Source organism: Camelina sativa, chromosome 11 (genome assembly GCF_000633955.1).
Source record: "Camelina sativa cultivar DH55 chromosome 11, Cs, whole genome shotgun sequence".
Lineage (NCBI taxonomy): Eukaryota > Viridiplantae > Streptophyta > Magnoliopsida > Brassicales > Brassicaceae > Camelina > Camelina sativa.
The window spans coordinates 9,944,949-9,965,206 of NC_025695.1; the positions used below are offsets into that span (position 1 = coordinate 9,944,949).

Consider the following 20,258-nt stretch of genomic DNA (forward strand, 5'->3'; position numbering starts at 1 on the left):
CTTGATTAGGTCAACAAGAAGTCAGTTCGGCCAAAGTGTCACCTTGAAGAAGAAGGAGCCGACTTCCACTTCGGCACGGCGGCCGAATGAAGCAATGAGGCAGCTTTCCATATCTCACTTCGTCCGATAAGGAAAGTGAATATATATTGTAATCTTAGAGCATGTATAAAGAGGGGGATACTTCTCCATTGTAAGGTATCCAGAATCGAATACAATAATTGAGTTCTCCTCTTGTTCTTAGCAATAAACCCTAATTCTTTTGAGTTCTACTTCTTTACTTTTAATTCCAAGGCTTAGATCTATTTTCTAGAGAGATAACTCTATTGAATTTGTTTCCCCCCTTAAACAAATTCATTGTGGAAACCTAGTTCCTACAGTAATGTAACAAAGCACAAAGTACTTAGTCTTTTTGCTTAACAACTTAGTTTCATCGTGTTTACAATGTCCGATTTCGAGATTATGGTTCTTCATATAAAGCAGATAAATATGTTCCCTTCCAAAGCTGGTGTCAAAACAAAAATTGAACTGAACCTAAGCCACTCGTCTTTTTGATCGAGTTGAGTTGACCCCGTCCAGGTAAGTAACTTCACTGTAGTGACCACCTTCTTCATTTATACTACGCACGCAGCAGATGAGTGTCTCATCTCAAGCTTCCGATATGAGAAAAGCGCTTATGATTTATCTTTATCCTAGTTACATGCTTTGATGGGCCTCCTCCATGACTATAAATATCTGGGCCAAAGAGATTTTTTATGTCCTATACTCGATCCCAAATAGAACCTAAGATGTTAAATAAAATAAAAAGATTTAAATCTTGATTTCAATTTCCTGAAATCTTACTCTCTTTCAAGTTTCAACAACAACCAAAAGAAGATCGCAATTTCATTATCAAAACTTAAGGCTCTATACAAAATAATATTTATAGATTTAATTAGAGGCCAAGAGCTAAACCGCAAAATTGGAAACCATTACATAGATATTTTTCACTAATACCGGTCTCTTCCATGCCACCATCTCGACCTACATTTCCCGAAAAAAAAAAAAAAAATTAGCATTTGAAATGAAAAACCAACAATCATATATACTTGTAAAACATTCATTCACTAATACAAAAATCTCACCAAGACTGTTCCCATCCGGGTTGAGATTTGGACATGCCGTAACGTCCGTAAGGGAAGCCATAATGTTGGGGGCGCCTGGCATTTTTAAAGGCGCAGCAGCCAATGCAGTAAACAGCGATGAGAAAAACAACAACAATGACGTTCACTAGTGAGAGTTTGTGCCAATCGCGTCGTACGGTCTCTAACACGCCAGCTCTGCACGAGTCACAGTCATAGCAGAGCACCGTCGCGGCGTTGTTCCACCGGTAACAATCCGGGTCTTGTTGTATCGGCGTGTCCGTGTTGTAAACGCACGACGTCGGTGGTTTGCAGCATCCAGACTATTTCCAAAAATCATAAATCCATAATATTTTAATAACTCTGATTAATATATATTAGCACTATAGAACTTAGAAATAGATACAATAGAGTAGAACATGAAATTATTATAACGAGTACCTGAAGAGGAGATAAGTCCTTTTGGAGATAATCAAGAGGAGTCCAAAGAGCGAGCTTGGTACAAGTGACTGAGCCTAAGAGACAAGTCTTTATAGTAACCCAATAATTAGTATCTATCACCCTTGTCTTAAGCCAAGGGTGATATGATTCAAGCTTAAACTCTTTATAAATCCTACCATCCACACCCACGCCTCCACCATGGCTAGTCACTATGAATCCAAACAGGGTCAAACCCATGAGCGCGACTATGATGAAGACCATGAAGAAGAGGTACACCCACAAGACCCAAGCCACGTCACAACATGCACCGACTAGACCAGCTATTGATAAGACCAAGATAGCTAGGCCTAAGATCAAGAGTGGCTTCTGAAGAAAATGCTCGCATGTTGTCTTGCTCCTACCCATCCATAGAGCTGATCCTAATAGAACTATGGAGGAAATTAGTGTTAGGATGTTTAAGAACCCTAACACTGTATTGCTCATTCTGGTCATTTTTCTTATCACTCTTTTTTTTTGTATTACTAAATGATTCTTTGAATCTTTTTTTGTGTGTGTGTACTAAATGTTCTTGCTGGCTTGTCTCTCTCTATATATATCTTAATCACATATGATTCAGCTACTTTATAGTATACTTGAGAATATTATACATTAAAAACAATGTTGTTATACATCATTCACACGTATGATTGCAATTCAAATCTTAGAGAAAACAAAAGAAAAAGAAAGTTGATGAAATTATTCTCTTATCTTTTTATCTAATTTCTTGGTGTGCTTGCTACTTTTTATGTGATAATGTATGCGTCTTCACTTGCTTTAGTTTCATCACTTTTGAATTTTGTTGAGTGGCTTCACCTTTTTCTTTTAATACTTCTATTTATTTATTTATTTCATCGTTTTGGATCTTTGAAACTTTGTATCATATCAATACAAAATGTTGGTTTAGAGTCTTTTTCGTAAAATGTGGGCTTTATGTTTTTGGTTGGAACTTGGCGATTAAGAAACCTCTTTCATTTGGTACTAATATCGATAAAGACAAGTCCATACTTCACAAAGTGGGATGATCATAAACCAAAACTTCTTAACCATTAAGTAACTTTTCCCTGTCCAACCTTTTACATTACTTTTTGTTCTTGGATTAATCTTAGTAGTCCTGGACATTCGGTTTTTTCGGGTTAATCGGTTTGGGTTTTTCGGTTTTTCAAAATTTCGGTTACTAAAAAAAGCTGCCGAATTGACCCGAATTAAATTTCGGTTCGGGTTGTTCGGTTCTCGGTTTATTCGGTTCGGTTATCATCTTTAAAATCTGTTCCAAATTAAACCGAAGTCAATTTTTTTTCGGTTTATTCGGTTAACCGATGATATTTGTCGATGAAATCAGCCTCTTCCATGCGCAATAATCTCACCTAAAAATCTAGAAACAAACCCAATATGTATGCACTATGCAAAACAAACCAATCATAACGAGAAGGAAACAAAAAGTGGAGGATTTGAGGTCAGAGAATGGAGAAACTGAAAGAAGAAAGGTAAAAAATTCAAATCGCCCAGATTCTATCAGTTAGGCTAAGAGGATGGAGATGCGGAAATCAAAAAGAGGTAGAAGGAGATGCGGCTAAGAGAGAAATGGAAAGGAAACAACTTAGATCTAGAGTTTTATTATTTTATGGAATAGACCGTGGGCTAAAAGTATTTTTGGGTCATATGTTACATATTAAAATGGGCTTTTAATTGTTCATTAATAGGCCTGTTAAGAATTGATTCCCACAATTCACGTGAGCTAACATCGCCGCTTCTGCAACTTTTCTCAAACCTGAAAAAAACTTGAGTTTAGGTGATGCTTGCAGAAGAACCGAAAAACCATTCGGTTATTGTCTGCCGAACCGAACCAAAGTGGTAACCAAATTACCAAAATAATTCCGCCGATCGGTTCGACTCTTCTTGCACAATCGGTGCCGATAACTGAACTTCTCGGTTTTCTCGGTTTCCTCCGAATGCCGAGGACTAAATCTTAAGCTGAATATATGTGGCCACAATAATTAAGAAACTTTGAACGTTAAGATAAAACTCTTAACAAAATATATAATATTTTGATCAACTACAACATCATCATCTTTAACATTGATTGGTTTCAGAGTTTTCTTTTTGTATTGCAAGATATTGCTAATCAACTTTTGTTTTTCTTGCCACAATCGACCTTTTGTTTTTCTTGATCCACTAGATCACTTTTGTTAATTTTTCTTGATTTCAAGGGTTATACTAGAAAGTGTAAGGTTCTCCAATAAAAGCAATAAACAACTGAACTGTGAACTCTCACACTTTCTAGGCCCGTTTACTGTCTTTACTCTACAGCACCGTTTGTTACTAGTCTACTAGACTTGGTTCTTTGATTCTGTTACTGGAACAACCCTACCATGTGGAACAGAACCTAACATGCAATCACTACTAGATAATGGCGTGAGAAAAAACATAACAGATTCTACAGTTGTGGTTCTCATGTCTGATATAGGAAACAATTTATTATTGACATTGACAGTATTAGTTACCCGCTGTGTCCAGTTCAATATATTATGTCCCAGTGATATATATACCTATGTTGTGATTTGGTGTTAGGAGTGCAGTGGCTTGCTACTATTGGTCCTATTTTGTGGAATTTTTCGAACTTGAGAATGGAGTTCACTTTCAACGGTGTTAGAGATTTCTTGCCAGGTGTTACAAAAATCGGATGTAAGTTGATTAGAGGTGATTCTCTCAATAAGTTGTTGCTTCAAGAACCACAAATTGCACTGCTTCAGCTTAGAGAAATAGATGGTTCTGATTCTCCCTCCAAATCTCTGCAACTCGACGCCTTGTTCTCTTATATCTCTGCCACAAGAACTGATTCCATACACTTAACTTCTTTGCAACCTCTGTTAACATCTTACGCAGAGTTGTTTGCAGAGCCCACTAAACTTCCTCCTTTTAGAGAAGGATTTGATCACCAGATTCCCCTTGTCGTTGGAGCCAATCTAGTGAATCAAAGACCTTACAGATATTCCTCGCTACAGAAAGACGTGATCGATACTATGATTAAGGATATGCTGCAATAGGGGATTATTCAGTACAACTCTAGTCCATATGCTTCTCCCATTGTGTTTGTCAAAAAAAAAATGGCTCTCGGAGATTATGTGTGGATTATAGAGGCCTAAACAAGCAGAAAATTAAAGATAAGTATCCTATACCATTGCTTGAAGATTTATTAAATGAGTTAGGTGGATCAAAATTTTTCTCCAAGTTGGATCTCAGGGCTGGATTCCATCAAATCAGAATGTCACCATCCAACGTGTATAAGACAGCTTTCAAAACACACTCTGGACACTATGAGTATTTGGTGATGTCGTTTGGTCTAACAAATGCTCCTTGCACATTTGAAAGCCTCATAAATCATGTATTTCATGGTATTGCCAGAAAATGTTTGCTTGTCTTCTATGATGACATTCTCGTGTATAGTCGTACGTGGGAAGAGCATCTCCAGCACTTGAACATGGTTTTCACCATACTCCAAGAATGACAAATGTATCTTAAACCTTCCAAGTGTACTTTTGGAGCTACCATTATTGAATATTTGGGCCATTTTATATCTGTAGATGGTGTGAGCACCGATCCTAGCAAGATCAAGGCAATTGAACAGTGGCCTATTCCCTCAAATAAGAAGCAGTTGAGGAGTTGCTTAGGGCTAGCAAATTACTACAGACGGTTTATCAAGGGTTATAGCGTTGTTGCTCCACCATTAACCACTCTGCTCAAGAAGGACGAGTTTTATGGGATTCAGAAGCTACACAAGCATTTATAGCACTAAAGGCAGCCCTCACCTCGTCTCCAGTTCTAGCTCTCCCTGACTTTAACAAGTTATTTGTGGTAGAGACAGATGCTTCTAACTCTGGAATTGGTGCAGTTTTGATGCAGGATAAACACCCAATTGGGTACATTAGTAGAGCATTAGGTCCTAAACATCAATCCTTATCAGTTTATGAGAAAAAATTAATGGCAGTGGTGCACGCTGTACAAACGTGGAGTGCCTATCTCGCCCACCGACTATTCCTTATTAAGACATATCAGAAAAGCTTGAATTTTTTTTTGGAACAGAAAGTAACAACTCCCTTTCAACAAATGTGGTTATCTAAGCTGATGGGGTACACACATGAGATCGAATATAAGCAAGGAAAGGAAAATTGTGCAGCTGATGCACTCTCAAGAGTTTCAGGGTCTCAAATTCTCCATATCACCCTTTCTCAAGCTCATCATGGATTCTACGACTCTCTCAAGTTGTTATGGAAAACTGATCCTCACTTGCAGAAAATTATCACTGAGCTCCAATCTGACAAAGCATCTCATCCTACGTTTACTTATACTAATGATGAACTCAGAAGAAAAGGAAAGTTGGTAGTTGGCAATGACACAAAGGTTAAGCTTCACATTAATAAGTGGTTACACGATTCAGCAATAGGGGCATTCAGGCAGAGACGCCACACTACATAAAGTGAAGTCATTATTCTACTAGCCACGAATGAGTTTAGAAGTCCATAACTACGTGCGAAATTGTTTCGTTTTCCAAAAGAATAAGTATGACTTAGCCGCCAAACCGGGTTCACTGCAGCCTCTACCGGTTCCCACTAGTGTTTGGGAATCAATCAGCATGGATTTTATTGAGGGACTACCACCATCATCCAGCAAACACTGTATTCTAGTTGTTATTGATAGGCTAAGTAAGATCGCTCACTTTCTAGCCTTATCTCACCCATACACAGCCGTTGATGTGGCTCAGTTGTATCTGGATAACATATTCGAGCTCCATGGTATGCCTAAAGATATAGTAAGTGACAGAGATCCAACCTTTTTGGGTGAAGTATGGAAAGAGATGTTTCAGGTTCATGGTGTGGATTTAAAGTTTTCTACAGCATATCACCCACAAACAGATGGACAAACCGAGGTAACTAATAAGACTTTGGAAACTTATTTAAGATGTATGACTGCCGATGCCCCACATACTTGGAGCAAATGGTTACCTTTAGCTGAGTGGTGGTACAACACTACATATTACAATGCTATTCGCTGCTCTCCTTTTGAGGTTATCTACAGCCAGCCACCTCCAGTGGACTTGCCTTATTTGCCCGGCGAAAGTTCTTCTGCCATAGTTGATCGGAACCTTCAACATAGGGAAGAAATCATTAACATGCTAAAGTTTCACATACTCAGAGCACAAAACAGAATGAAACAACAAACATATTCTCGTAGGTCATTTTGGGAATTCATTGTTGGAGATCATGTCTATCTCAAACTCCAACCCTACAGACATAATTCTCTCAAAACCAAGCAGGAAACCGAATTCATTCTTGACCGGAAAACAATACAAAGGCACAAAAAAGCAGTCACTAAAATTCTTGCTCAGTGGAATGGACAATCTCGAGATCAAGCTACATGGGAGTATCAAGATTTTTTTAGCAAATACCCTGCGTTTGATTCTTGAGAACAAGAACTCTTTGAAGAGGGGAGTATTGTGATAGGAATCACACGTTTCAACCATCTCTTCTCCTTTGTTCTATTATTTATTTGGTTTAACTATTACTTTTCAGTATTTCATTTCCCCTAATTAACCGGTATCTATGTAAACCGGAATTGCAACTTTATTATATATGTAAGGCATACAGCCGCACATGAAGGTTAATCAAATAATAATATTTTTTTACATCTCTTCTCTATTACACGACTCATCATCATCAACCACCATCAAATCCTTTGCTCCGAGGTGATATTCTTATCTCTTTCACCTTCTAGCTTGTGATTCATCATTCTCTGAGCTTTTGGTAAATTTCTGGATCGGATTTATATCTCTCCCTAAGAAAACCTATCTCATAAATCGCCGGCGGCGAACGTGACACCGTAGGAATCGAAGCATGAAGACATCTGCGTGGTGTTGTAGCCATGAGAGCAGTATCCATTTCTCGCCTCTTATTAATTGCCTATACGACAACGTTTTATATCCTCTTTCATAAGATGCCATTTTCGACGTTTTGTCACAAGATGGTCACACACACGGAAACAGGTACCATTAACATGGTAACAAACTTGTTTTGAATCCAGTAATTATAAATAAAAAAAGTTAAGCCTTACCTCAACTTTCACATATAAATCTGACCATTTGTTATTTCATAACAAACAATCCCGAAATAAAGAATCCAGATTCTGAAGATTAATATTATACGAAAACCATAAAACAAACAAGACACATTATTATTACGGCGCCTTCTATGGGCTGAGAGAGTCGACCTCTTTGGGTTGGGTTGATCCGCATCATCGTTGCCCATCTCTCTCTCAGACCTCTTCCCACCAGCAGAAGAGTCACGAGCCTTCTTGTTGGCTTCAAGGAGCTTATCGAGGTTCTCAATAGTGTTTTCAATTATATCTGAATCATCGATTTCTTTGTATGCTTTCTGCATGTTGTACTACAAAAAAATAATTGTATTGCAACATAATTTTTGCAATGATCATATTCGTGAAAATTTTGTAACAAGTTTTACTATAGTTTTGCAATACTTACTGCACGTTACAATTTTATGACAAAATTATTGCAAAGTAACGACTAAAGTTTATGTTGCTATTTTCCATCACAAATTAGCAACATTTTTACAACATACAAAAATGTCTTGCAAAATTTGTAAGACTATATACTGTTGTAACAATGCACTGAAAAAAATTTGCAGTAGTAATATATGCAACATTTTTTGTTTGGAGCATCGTCATAAAATAAAAAAATATATGAGATAACGAATATGAAAAAGTTTTTATTTTATATTTTACGTAGCTTTTAATTACGACAATTTGTGGTTGCATTTGAAATGTCGCTACTACACCACTAATTTGTTGCACAAATATTATTGCATTAATACAACACATATTGTAATATTTTACCTCGTTGTAAATTTGTAATAATATTTGCTATACTTTTTATGCTGCAATCGTCTGTAACAAATAAAAGTTGCAAATGTACGTCACAATTATACGACAAAATTATTACAAAAAATGTTGCATTAATACGACATATATAGTAATAAGTCTATTCATTACAAAATTTGCAATATATGTTCAACAAATATCATCAATTTGCAGCATTCAAATAGCAACAATAGAAAATATGTCTCAATTTTATTGCATTCTTATATTTACAACAATACATTGACTTATTACAACCAATTTTAGTATTGCACTTCCCGGATGTAGGCCACATCCCTGTCCTTCACGAATTGACGGTAGATGGCTTCGTCCATTTCTCCCTCGGATGTCTTGGCTTTAACTAGTTTACCAAGCTCACCAATAGTCTTTGCAACTATGGTCGGATCCTAGACTTCTTTGTAAACTTTCTCCATGTTGGAGAACACTAACCAGCAATAAGTCAAATCTCTGTCCACCAAAAACTGCTTGTAGATTGCTTCTAGCGATGGAATAAATTTCTCCATGGTTTTGATTGCAAGCGTCTCCATCTCTCTCGTATTATCCTTTTTATTCTTCTCCTTTCTCTTTTTCTCTTTTTTGAAAAAAACAATAAGAATACAGAAAAAAAAATGTGACACCGTATATATAGCCAAAAAAAAACAGAATGTTAACCTTTCATTTTATCTATAGTTAGAACTTAACCATGATCGAAATAAATTTTGGTGCCTACTATTAGTTATATAATTTGCTGCACCTTTTACCCACAATAAAATTCACATGTATACCGTGGATATTTCTTTTGAAAAAAATATAACTGTCATCTCCAAATCTCGACCGAGTGATTTTAACTTTAAAAATTCTTATTTATGCTATGTCACAATACAACACTATAGTAATTAACCAATCAAAATACAACATCATGTTATGGCATATCCTTATTATTATTTGAAAATACACTTACAAAAACAATTTTAATTTTTGTAAAAATTAACATACTCATACTATTGGGATCATATGGCTAAATTAAATTACGGATAAAATTATCTTTCTCTCCCTCCTTTTATCAGACATACACGCGGATCCTAGGTCGGATCATGAATCATCAATGTAGTCAGATCCGCTTTTGGTCTTTTAAAATAGTAAATTCGGATTTATTTTGCAAAAATAGTTTGTTAGTCTCAGTGGTATGAGAAACCGAATACAAACGACTGTACTATTCTCCGAGGAAAAATATGATATTAATTTTCCTTCTTCAAAAATCATAATTTTTTATCTCATTCCTCAACATTACACAAAATGAGAAATAATAGAACACAAATATTCCTGTCGAAAGTTGATAAGCAACAAATAGAAAAAAAAAACAAATATTAAAATTTATTTTTTATTTTAAAATATAAAAAATTATGTTTATTAATATATCCATTGGCGGGACTTTCTCACCTCTTTATTAATACTTTTTTGAGTTATCATTGCATTATATCCTCTTTCATTACATTACATACAACCCCACACAATCTGTGATTTTTCAACACACTGATTTATTACGAGTCAATGTTTGTATCAGGAGTGTAATTATAAGATTTGTTTGAAAACTTAGGGAATGGTAAAGGAGAAATAGCAAGAGAGAGCTTAAATTTGGGGTCTAGCCTGGACGATGTAAATATGGCCACCTTTGACAACACCTTCGATGTCTTGAGGAGAACCATAGAGCGTCTCTATCACATTTCCAGCTTCTGCAATTGTTGAGAACAGGCGCATTTGAAAGGCTTTGTCCACTATTAGTGGCTCCCTTGAGTAATCCACCACCACTTCCTCCGCTTCATCCATTATCACACTGCAGCAATTACACCCTTTTTCAGCTTTTGTTTGAGTTCCGAAAAAAAGACTGAAAACAGAGAAACACACATAACATAAACAAACCTGTCGTAAAGTCCAGCGCCTGCGTTTCCCTCGAGATCCTCATTGTTTGAGTCTGACCGGAATATGATTGAGGGTTTAGAATACAGAGCTATCCTCTTACTTGGGTAGCTGATCACCTGTACAACCCAAAATTAACCACTCACTTTATTAAAATTCTATTCATTTATAACTGAAACTTAAAGAGACAAATACAATCTTTTTGTTTCTTACAGTTGGAGACTTTAGGTTCGTTTTTTTGGTGATGAAGCTCATTGCTCGTCCTGGATATGCTCCAACCAAGGTCTCTCCCAGACCCTTCACAACCTGAGAAACACACAGTTTTGTGATAATTGGTTTTTTTTACCCAAAATTTTTAAATATGGAACAAGTTCTTTTACCTCTGTGTATATTTCTGAAAAGTCACCAGAGACAGGATTGTTTGTGTGGATGACAAAAGCATAATCGCCACATATGACTTCTTGAATTAGCACCGCCATGCAAACGGCATCATGGTCAAGCCTAGTTTTTTTGCAACTGACATAGGCTCGCTCATTCCACTTTGAAGCCCAGACCTGTGGAGATGTGAAGATCAGGAATGCACTTGGTTCTTTTCATAACACATACATACAAAGAGATTCCTACCTTCTTGATTGCCATCCACGATCGGTTCCAACCTGGTTCATCTCCAAGACCCGACATTCTTTCACTTCTCAATTTGTTGATCAGTTCATTTCTCTACCAAATATTTAAAAACCCAACGTGTGATACATATAAATCATGAACAGAGAGAAAGAAAAACAATTATATGACCAAAATTACCAGAGCCATTGGAGCGCTCATTTGTAAAATAACTTCTTGAATCGCCTTAAGTTTTGTCAGATCGCCTCTGTTAAGAGAATCCTTGAAGGAAGAAATCTTGCGTGCTACATCCTGAAAAGCAATGGATCCGACAAAAATAAAATATATGAGAGGGCTCTGTATCACAAACTCAATGAGGATTTGATTTGATCATGTGGTACAAAACTTTTTAAGAGTTTCAAGAAAAGAGAAATTGATAAGGCAACATTGAGTTTAGCTATACCATATTGGAATGATCTGCGAGTACATTCTCAAATGTGCCGAACGGAGGAGCAACTGAGGTAGGTATCTTGATCCATGATGGAACTCTTTCTCGTAGAAATTTGATGTTGTATGATTTTGAACCAACCTAAAAAAACTCAGTCAAATGGTATTCTCAAAATGATAACTTTTTTATCTTCACGAATCTGGTTCTTACTTACCATTTCATCAGTGAATTCCTTGGATGATATCACATAGTGGCCACAAAACTTCTTCCCCTTAGAGATCACTCCCCGTGGAACCGAAGAAATATAAATATGACGGACAGAGACATCAGAGATGTTGCCATCACTACAAGTGATATAAACTCAGAGATATCAGAAAACCCATCTTTTAGCGTAAATGAACAGTGACGACATAAGAGTTGGATTACCTGATACGTAAACCAGTAGACATTGTATGAATAGATATTGCTCTCCCTTCCTTCAACTTGAGATTCCTAAGAACATTCTGATCGAAGCATGTAGCAAAGCATATCTGCATCAGACAAACTTGAATTGAGAAGCGGACATATATGTAAAATGTGAACATCTTGGTTCCTATTTTTGCAGCATTGTGTAATGATATATATTGGATCAGAAAATAGTACATGCCTTGCTGTTTCTTGCTCTAATAGAGACATGAGACAAGATATCAATCATACTAGGAGTCAGCACAGCAACAACGCCATCAGGGATCTCCTCTTCACCTGTGACTTTACTAGCGATAATTACAGTTGGCTTCGAGTAGACTTTATTTTGAACTACAATCAACTCATTTACACAAACCAAAAACCCATATGCATCCGCTGAGCTGATAACCTGCCAACTGCTCAACCAGATACAATTTGGTTTAGAGCAAAAAAGAAATAAAAAAAAGGTTCAGTAATCACCTTCTACATGAAGTAAGTCTGAATTATAGTCTGTTTTTTAAGCTCAAAAAAGTATCTTACCAGCCTAAATTCGCCATTTTCCTGAGAGAAGGATCAAATCTGTTAACAAGAGTTGATAGAACGGCCCCTGGTCCTGCTCTTATAACCTCTTCAGTGAAAACATCAATCTGAAATAAGAAACCCAAATGGATTTCTATTACTATATATATATCAACTTTTAGACTTTATTATATAAAGAAGAAAGTGGAGTCTAATTGAAATATACCCCATGCTTGTCAATACGTAACAGTTGACCAAGATATTTTGCAGTAGGCTCTATTAATCGAAAATAATGCTGACATCTATCTGCAAATACTAGTTGTAAACGGTCAAGGACGGCTTTTGTTTGCAATGCCCACTGAACATCATGAGGTCTGTAAGTCTCACTGACACGGTACCAATCCTAGACGCGAAAGAGAAGCACAAGTATTATTCGTATAAGAACACTGAGAGTCAATCTTTGAAAGAGTTAGAAGATATAACATGCCTTTGTGCAGAAGATAATTTCTTCATTGTTAAATGTAGATAAGCACAGATTCTCAAGCACCACGCAGATGACAAATATAATTTCCTGTTACAAAAGAGGGAGAAAGAAAATCAATCCATACCTCACTCTTAGGTGTAAAGACTAATATTTGCCTACAAGGAAAAGTGAATTAGTTTTAAACTACAACAATAACAGATACTGGTGGGTTATTGAAGTTTAAGGAGATGAGTCTCTTCTCTATTGTTGTTTTAAAACACGACTCCAAAGCAATGTCCAAAAATAGTAAATCTTTAGCCCTCGGACGAGGTGCTCGTAGTGCAGGGTGTAACTCAATGCGAGCATCAACTAACTTCTGAAAAAGTGCATAAAACAAAGCAGGCATAAGGATAAAAAAAAAACACAATACGGAATAAGACTGGCAATAGGAAGGATATGTGCTATTAGAACCTCTATTAGGGAATCAGTGTTCTCTTCGTGGACAAGCCTCTTAACCAAATTTAGTAGAACCTACCATACAATGGAAATGGACGCTCTGTTAGGATTTTGGATGTCTTTATAATGTACAATATATATCTTACTGGAAAGATACTATGAGGATATTGTACCTGCAATTTTGGTGATAAACCATTGACAGCAAAGACATGATGATCCTGAAAAAGAAAATGAAAGGATGAGGTATTACTCTAAACAAGGTACAGTTGTTGAGGATATGTGTCCCAGAAATCAAATTTTTTTGGATCATGAACTATTTACCTTAGATGGAGAAAGGAACGTATCAATAGCAGACTCAAGGTCTGCACCTGAATGAACTGCCTACAAAGGCAGGTACAAAACAGCTCGTTTAGATATTCAAGATACTGAAACTCGAGGAGGAAGCTAAAGGTTGTTGTGTTATATTCCTGATATTATCGGTCCCAATTGCAAAGCAATCATAATCCAATGAAGGACAGAGGGATATATGTTCATCATCACAATAGTGTTGGGTTTAATTACTAAGCCAAGTACAGTTTGCGCCAAAGAATTCTTTAATGGATCAGGAAAAGAAAATTAGGGTGAAATTGCTAGCAGAAAATAGGGATACGACGGTTGTTATTATTAATACCTTTAATGTTTTTAAGTACATTGTAAGGTCACGGATGAGACCTTCTTTGCCATCACCTCTGAAACGAGGCTCTGATACTATGGGGCGGTCATAACTTGCAAGCCTTTCTTTTGTGATACCATTGGCCTTTAGTGTTTGCCAGTAAGCATCGATCCTAAATTCAGATCTCACATAGTTTAAGAGAGCCTGTGGCAGAAGAATAAAACTCATCAGAGATTCTCCAGGTATAAAATCATGGGAAAAAATGCTGATCTTTACAACAGCAAAACTAAACAGATCTCACATCTCTGATTTACCAATCTATAGATGTGAGTATCTTACTTCATTTTGAAGCATATTTCATCATATATGTATGTACCTCGCAAATTATCACATCATCTGCGCTACTGTTGTTGTGCAGCTTTTGGTGCCACTCTTCCATCATGCCGGATTTGCAGTGGTTATTTCTCTAACAAAAGATAATAAAGACAAGTAAAGGTTAAAAACGAAAAAAGAAACCACTCTAACAAGACTAGGAAAGTTTTAGCTGTAGAGATGTTGAACTATATGCATACCTGAATAACAAGGATTTCGTCACGGATTCTCTGCCCAACATCACCTTGACCTCCACGACCCACAAGTGCCATAGTTAGTCTCACAATTTCTCTCTTTATTGGTTGCTGCAAATATATTTTCTCCATCAAATTGGTGAATCTTTCTAGCGCTTCACTAATTTCCCTGCATAAAAAGACTTGAGGCATAAAAAGTCTGATCTAAAGGAAGAAGACATATGATCAATTAAAAGTAGCCAATGAAACAATAGCTCTACCGAGGTTTCACGTTATAGTTCTTATTCCAGGTGAGATGTCTGGTGGCCGTGAACCTCATCCACACCATTATAGCAATACAACCACCTTCTCCTTCATCCTTACAACGCTCGGTCAACTCTGTTGCGATGTTGAACCTGCCAAGCTATGCATATCAGAAACTTCACTAACATCTAACAAGGAAAATTAGGTTTCAGATACTTTGACTTACCTGTGCATCAATGATCTCTCAGCCTCTTTCTCTCGCCCAGATATTTCATCAAGCAACCATTTGAGAATATACTTTCCATCCACGTCAAGCTGATCAGGAGAATAAATATGTTTTAAAAGTGAAATACAGTGATAACAACATCCCAACATTATCATTCCACTGACGGTGTGATGCCTTAACTCACCTTACCCCTGGTACTGGCTGTTGATTTCAGGTTTACAACGAAGTTGGCTCCATTATTGTTTACCCAGTAGCCTCCAGACCATATCACAAATTGGATACCAACAAAACCGACTTGTTTTAAATTTATATCAATAAACTTTTCCAATGCGAAAAAGATGAGAAGCGTTAGTAGATAAAAGTAATAATAGAAGTACTTTAAAACAAAAGACGGCAATCGCTGTAAAAAAATATTCAATGCATGTTTTACCTGATAAGAGTGTTCTCTGTTCGACATATCGGTAAAATGTGTTTGACATGCTCCATGAACAATTTTTTATTTCTCAGGTAACACATCAGGTGGTGGAATCTATTTAGAGTTAGACAAATCAGTCTTTTATTGAGAAGATTGTGATAAGACATATTTACAGAAGCAAGAACATCGTACCAACCACTCTCCTGCAGAAGACTTGGCGACTCCCCAATGGAGAACTGTTGGACCAGCCATGTTTGTGGCAACCCATAAGCGACAATCTCCCTTAACATCTCTCTGGAGAACCTAACAAAATTACATAAACCAGAAATTATCTAGCAGTTATTAAAAGCTACCAATAATGAATTGACTGTATAAACAAGTGGTATTACAAACCGTGATCTCGTAATGTCTGACATGAAAGATTTTCTGTGAAACTACATTTTCTTGGCCGATAGATCTCTTGGAGAGTTCGGCAAGGACTGTACTTTGCACACTTCCATTTCTGTTGATTGGTTCGGCATATTTCTGTAACCATTTCTGAACATCATGCTTCCGCCGACATGATTGGTTCATTGATTGATGTGGCTCACTGGTTACTTCTTTCTCCACTGGTACTGTAGAGTTAGCGTGCAGGTCGTCCAAAGATATTCCTCTAGCGAGCTCCGCTTGGAGCTCTCTTATTGCGTTGTCATAGTCTATCTGAAATGAAATAAATGCAAGATACGAGAGACAGCACCGACTTTACAAGTCATAAACACATAGATGAGTAGTTTAGAGCAGAAGCTACATCGCAAAGCAAGTAAAGAATTACTTAAGAAATAGATCAGCGTATATACTAAATGGACTAATTTTACCTGTTGTTCACGTGCAGAACTTTGGGGACGGCCCCTCCGGTCCCATATCTTATGTGCTCTTCTTTCTATCAGATTATTTGGAATCCGATGATGAGCATGCAGATCATTCCAGGGAATCTCAACCCGGAAGTTTCCATTATGTTGTTTCAACCTGAAATTTCCATTAGGCATCAAGTAGAGACGTGAATTGCACCCCGTTCATCTCTCAGAAGACACAAGTATCAAGTATGACTCAATTATAGAAAAGAACGAATTACGCACCATCTGTTATGGCTACCATCTTTCAACACAAATTCAATCGCACGTACCCTTGGATCCCGCAACTCAAGGAACACTACATAAGCATTCCCACTCTGCAGTATAGAGAAGAAATACTTTGCTGAAAAAAACTGACTTCTAGATAAAACCTTGTAGATAAGCAGGAAATGTAAGGGTTATGTAGACCTTCACAAATGGAGTCTGCAATGCACCTTGCTTTGAGGAATGTTCAGATGGGACAAACCAGTTGCTGTAGATAACATAAGTCAAAACATACAGATATTTAAAGTATAAACTCTGTCTTAAAGATCATTCATCACTCACTTATTCCCTTGGTAAATACAACCCCAATGGAGAATCCATGTGTGAATGCAGTTCTTAATGTGAAACTCAGCTCTTACACTGCTCCCATTCGGTAGACCAGTGACAGTGATCTAAATTGATACGAAGATTTAGTCCAAAATCTGAAATTATAAATTCCAGCAGGACAGCAGAAAGAACAGACCTGAAGCTCCATCCCTTCTATGAGCTGGAATTGTTGGACTTTAGAGGTTGCCATGACAGCTATTCATAATAAGAGTTCACAAGTTAGCCTCAACTAGAAATCTAGAATTATTAATGATCGCCGATAGTTTCAAACAATAAAACTTCAATTTCCAGTTGATTGAACATTACTGGAAATTGAAGTATTGACATGCCTTCTTCATGCATAACAAATCAAAAAACCAAAACTAATTGCCCGACCAGTTTTTTTCCTCACGTTTACCTTTTTCTTTCACCTTTGGCTCTCTTCACGAAGTGGAGCTATTTATATGCGTTAACCGTAACAAGTCTACACTAGCTCTTCAGGAAATTACACAACTAGTTTCTTGCAATTACACAGGTACATCATAAAAGAGAACTTCAGAAAAGCAAAGACTCAGTTCCATTATAAACCGAGGGATGCTATTCACTTGGCTCTCAAATGACCACATAAAGGTGCCAAAAGTGCCGTGTGGGTGTAGATTTGAAACAGAGGAGATAAAAAGGGACAGTAACAGCTATGCTTCAAAGTTCCAGAATCATAAAAGAACTAACGCTGAAAGAGACTTACAGGAATCCTATTCTCTTCTGCTTTGATGAAGAAAGGCATCTGTAAAGGTAAAAAGACAGACATACCAAATATATTATGTCCCAGTGATATATATACGAACGATTCTGAGATTAGTACTATAAGTAGGCTTTCAAGATAAAATTCCATTGACATTATTATTTACACATACAATACAATGTAACAAGGATAGATAAATAATTTATATATATACAATGTTCCAACATCAAACTCCAGTGATAGAATCACATACGAGAGACATAAGAAGAATCATGAGGAATGCACATAGAATGAAAAGTTGATATATTCTTAGATTGATTATGATCAGAGATTATGCCGGAAGCTTTATGTCTTAGACTTAAAAGGAATAGCTCTGATGACTATCTGATGGTACAGAGCAGCAAGAGCAGCACCAATGAATGGACCAACCCAGAAGATCCACTGCAGACACATAAACCAGAATAAACAACAGATCAAAGGGAAATTTCAGTTTCGATCTAAATAGCAACTTAGTTAAACCGTTTCCCCCATCTAAACACTTGATGTGTGATGCAATTCATACTTATCAGTTATCACAGCCGTTGATGAGTTAAAGAGAGGAACTTACATGATCATCCCAAGCATGATCCTTATTGTAAATGATGGCAGCTCCAAGACTCCTGGCCGGGTTAATGCCAGTTCCAGTGATTGGGATGGTAGCCAAGTGCACCAAGAAGACAGCAAAACCAATTGGAAGCGGAGCCAAGATCTGCAAAATGTTTGATAATCGGAACAACACATAAGGTATATGCCAAGAGTTTTTGCCTATGTGACTGTCAAATTAATTCCAATGAGAAAAAGAGACTTAGCAACATACAGGGACATGGGAGTCTCTGGCACTTCTCTTAGCATCAGTAGCTGAGAAAACAGTGTAAACCAGAACAAAAGTTCCAACAATCTCTGCACCAAGACCTGAACCTTTTGTGTAACCATGAGCCACCACATTAGCTCCACCGCCATTAGTCTGGTACGGCCCTGACTGAAACCCTTTAACCACACCAGCACCACAGATAGCTCCAAGGCACTGCATCACTATGTAGTACAGAGCTCTTGTCAAAGACAGCTTCCTCGCCAAGAACAAACCAAAAGTCACCGCCGGATTAATATGTCCTCCTGTTCACATCACCAAATCAATTTCACCACTCACAAGTCAGAATCAGATTATGTTCTTGCCACAAAAGAATCCAAAACTGAAATTACTCAAAAGTTTCAAACTTTTAAGGGAGAAGGACTCAAAGTTTCAATCTTTACTGAGGAAATGACTCAAAAGTTTCAAACTTTCTTCTATATAACCAATTAGCCCTAATTTCAGATTCCTTACACTAAAAGTCCAAAACTTTAAACAAAATTGAGAACAAGAACGAATCTTGAACCTGAGATTCCAGCAGTACAGTAAACGAGAGCAAAGATCATGCCACCAAAAGCCCAAGCGATGCCTTGGATTCCCACAGAGGCACACATATTGGGAGCTCTCTTGACGCCCATCACTGTCAAAACGGTGATGTAGAGGAAAAGAAACGTGGCTATGAACTCAGCTATGCCGGCTCTGTAGAAAGACCAAGATTTGAGCTCGCCTGGTTCGAATAACGGCGCCGGAGGTGGTTCTTTGTAGTCCTTGCTGTCCGTCTGCGCCGCCGTGCCGATCGGTTGCTTCTCTGGGAACTTGTTGGCTCCGACATTCACGTCTTCTTCTTTGCCTTCCATGTTTCTCTCTCACTCTCTATCTCCAATTTGAGTTTTTTTTTTTTTTTCAATTTGTAAATTTGGTGACCGGTGTGTGGCTTTATAGTTTGGTTCTTTTTTTTTGGAGAAAATAGTTTTTAGTTTTGAATTTACATTTTTTTTTTGCTAGCCAATTATTTGCTAATTTCGACAAATATTATATTTGTTATTTATGCAAATTTCTAAATTTATCTGAAATGTTTAGATAATTAATTATACAAATAAAGTAGTGAATTTGGTCTAAATACCTTCACCTATATGAAATACACCATGTTAATTGCAAATGTTCATAAGAGTCACTCTCAATTTTGTTTAGATGGTTTGCAATTTTTTTATAGTCGGTTGAGCTAATCATCACTTTTTTTTTGTTGATAAACCTACATTTTTCATGTGGGACTTTAAAATAGTTTAATTGTTCTTAACGGTTATTTATTAATTAGTTAGTCTTTGAGCTTCATAATTAAGGTTGATATGATTAGAAAATAAGAATTAGGAGTAGGTAGTTGAAATGGACTGGACAACTAGGAGCGAAAACGATGCATATCAGAAGATGGACATAAGATTAAGCAACTGCTATATACAAAATATGTTACAGCTCAAATGATGTGGACAGTTCTAACAATAATGTTTCTATCAATTATGTCAAGGATATTATAGTGGGCAGGATACACCTCACATCACATCGAGAATGTTGATGCTTTATCTACCAATGCTTCATTAAAATTGCTTTTTTTTCTTTTCATTATGGTGTGAAGGCTTTCTTTGACTCTTTGTTTCTTATAAATCTTTCGTTTTGAGATACTTGAATCAGCATAATGAAAGTG

At 36.9% G+C, this 20,258-nt stretch overlaps 2 protein-coding genes and 1 pseudogene across 3 annotated transcripts; all 3 read right to left on the bottom strand.

Moving 5' to 3' along the window:
• LOC104722675 (tetraspanin-5-like) lies at window positions 390-2,221 on the bottom strand. 2 transcript variants are annotated; one of them, XM_010440878.2, is made up of 4 exons: window positions 1,560-2,221; window positions 1,122-1,441; window positions 973-1,020; window positions 390-780 (listed from the first exon to the last, which is right to left on the bottom strand). In XM_010440878.2, the coding sequence occupies exons 1-3, from the start codon at window positions 2,049-2,051 to the stop codon at window positions 987-989; spliced, it is 846 nt and encodes a 281-aa protein (XP_010439180.1). In that variant the 5' UTR covers window positions 2,052-2,221; the 3' UTR covers window positions 390-780; window positions 973-986. The 2 variants fall into 2 exon arrangements, with proteins under 2 accessions (XP_010439180.1, XP_010439179.1); XM_010440877.2 differs by lacking the exon at window positions 390-780 and having other exon boundaries at window positions 859-1,020.
• LOC104722677 lies at window positions 9,945-17,608 on the bottom strand (annotated as a pseudogene).
• Window positions 17,815-19,488, bottom strand: LOC104722676 (probable aquaporin PIP1-5). The gene is made up of 4 exons (XM_010440882.1): window positions 19,086-19,488; window positions 18,530-18,825; window positions 18,281-18,421; window positions 17,815-18,114 (listed from the first exon to the last, which is right to left on the bottom strand). The coding sequence occupies exons 1-4, from the start codon at window positions 19,414-19,416 to the stop codon at window positions 18,019-18,021; spliced, it is 864 nt and encodes a 287-aa protein (XP_010439184.1). The 5' UTR covers window positions 19,417-19,488; the 3' UTR covers window positions 17,815-18,018.

Bases quoted from the DNA above. Each gene is read 5' to 3' on its own strand.
- LOC104722675 (XM_010440878.2), bottom strand. From the start codon at position 2,051: ATGACCAGAATGAGCAATACAGTGTTAGGGTTCTTAAACATCCTAACA. The intron at 1,442-1,559 runs GTACTCGTTATA...TTTTGGAAATAG, and splicing joins AGGACTTATCTCCTCTTCAG to TCTGGATGCTGCAAACCACC. The intron at 1,021-1,121 runs GTGAGATTTTTG...CGGGAAATGTAG, and splicing joins CCCGGATGGGAACAGTCTTG to GTCGAGATGGTGGCATGGAA.
- LOC104722676 (XM_010440882.1), bottom strand. From the start codon at position 19,416: ATGGAAGGCAAAGAAGAAGACGTGAATGTCGGAGCCAACAAGTTCCCA. The intron at 18,826-19,085 runs GTTCAAGATTCG...TGATGTGAACAG, and splicing joins CTGTACTGCTGGAATCTCAG to GAGGACATATTAATCCGGCG. The intron at 18,422-18,529 runs GTATGTTGCTAA...AACATTTTGCAG, and splicing joins CCAGAGACTCCCATGTCCCT to ATCTTGGCTCCGCTTCCAAT.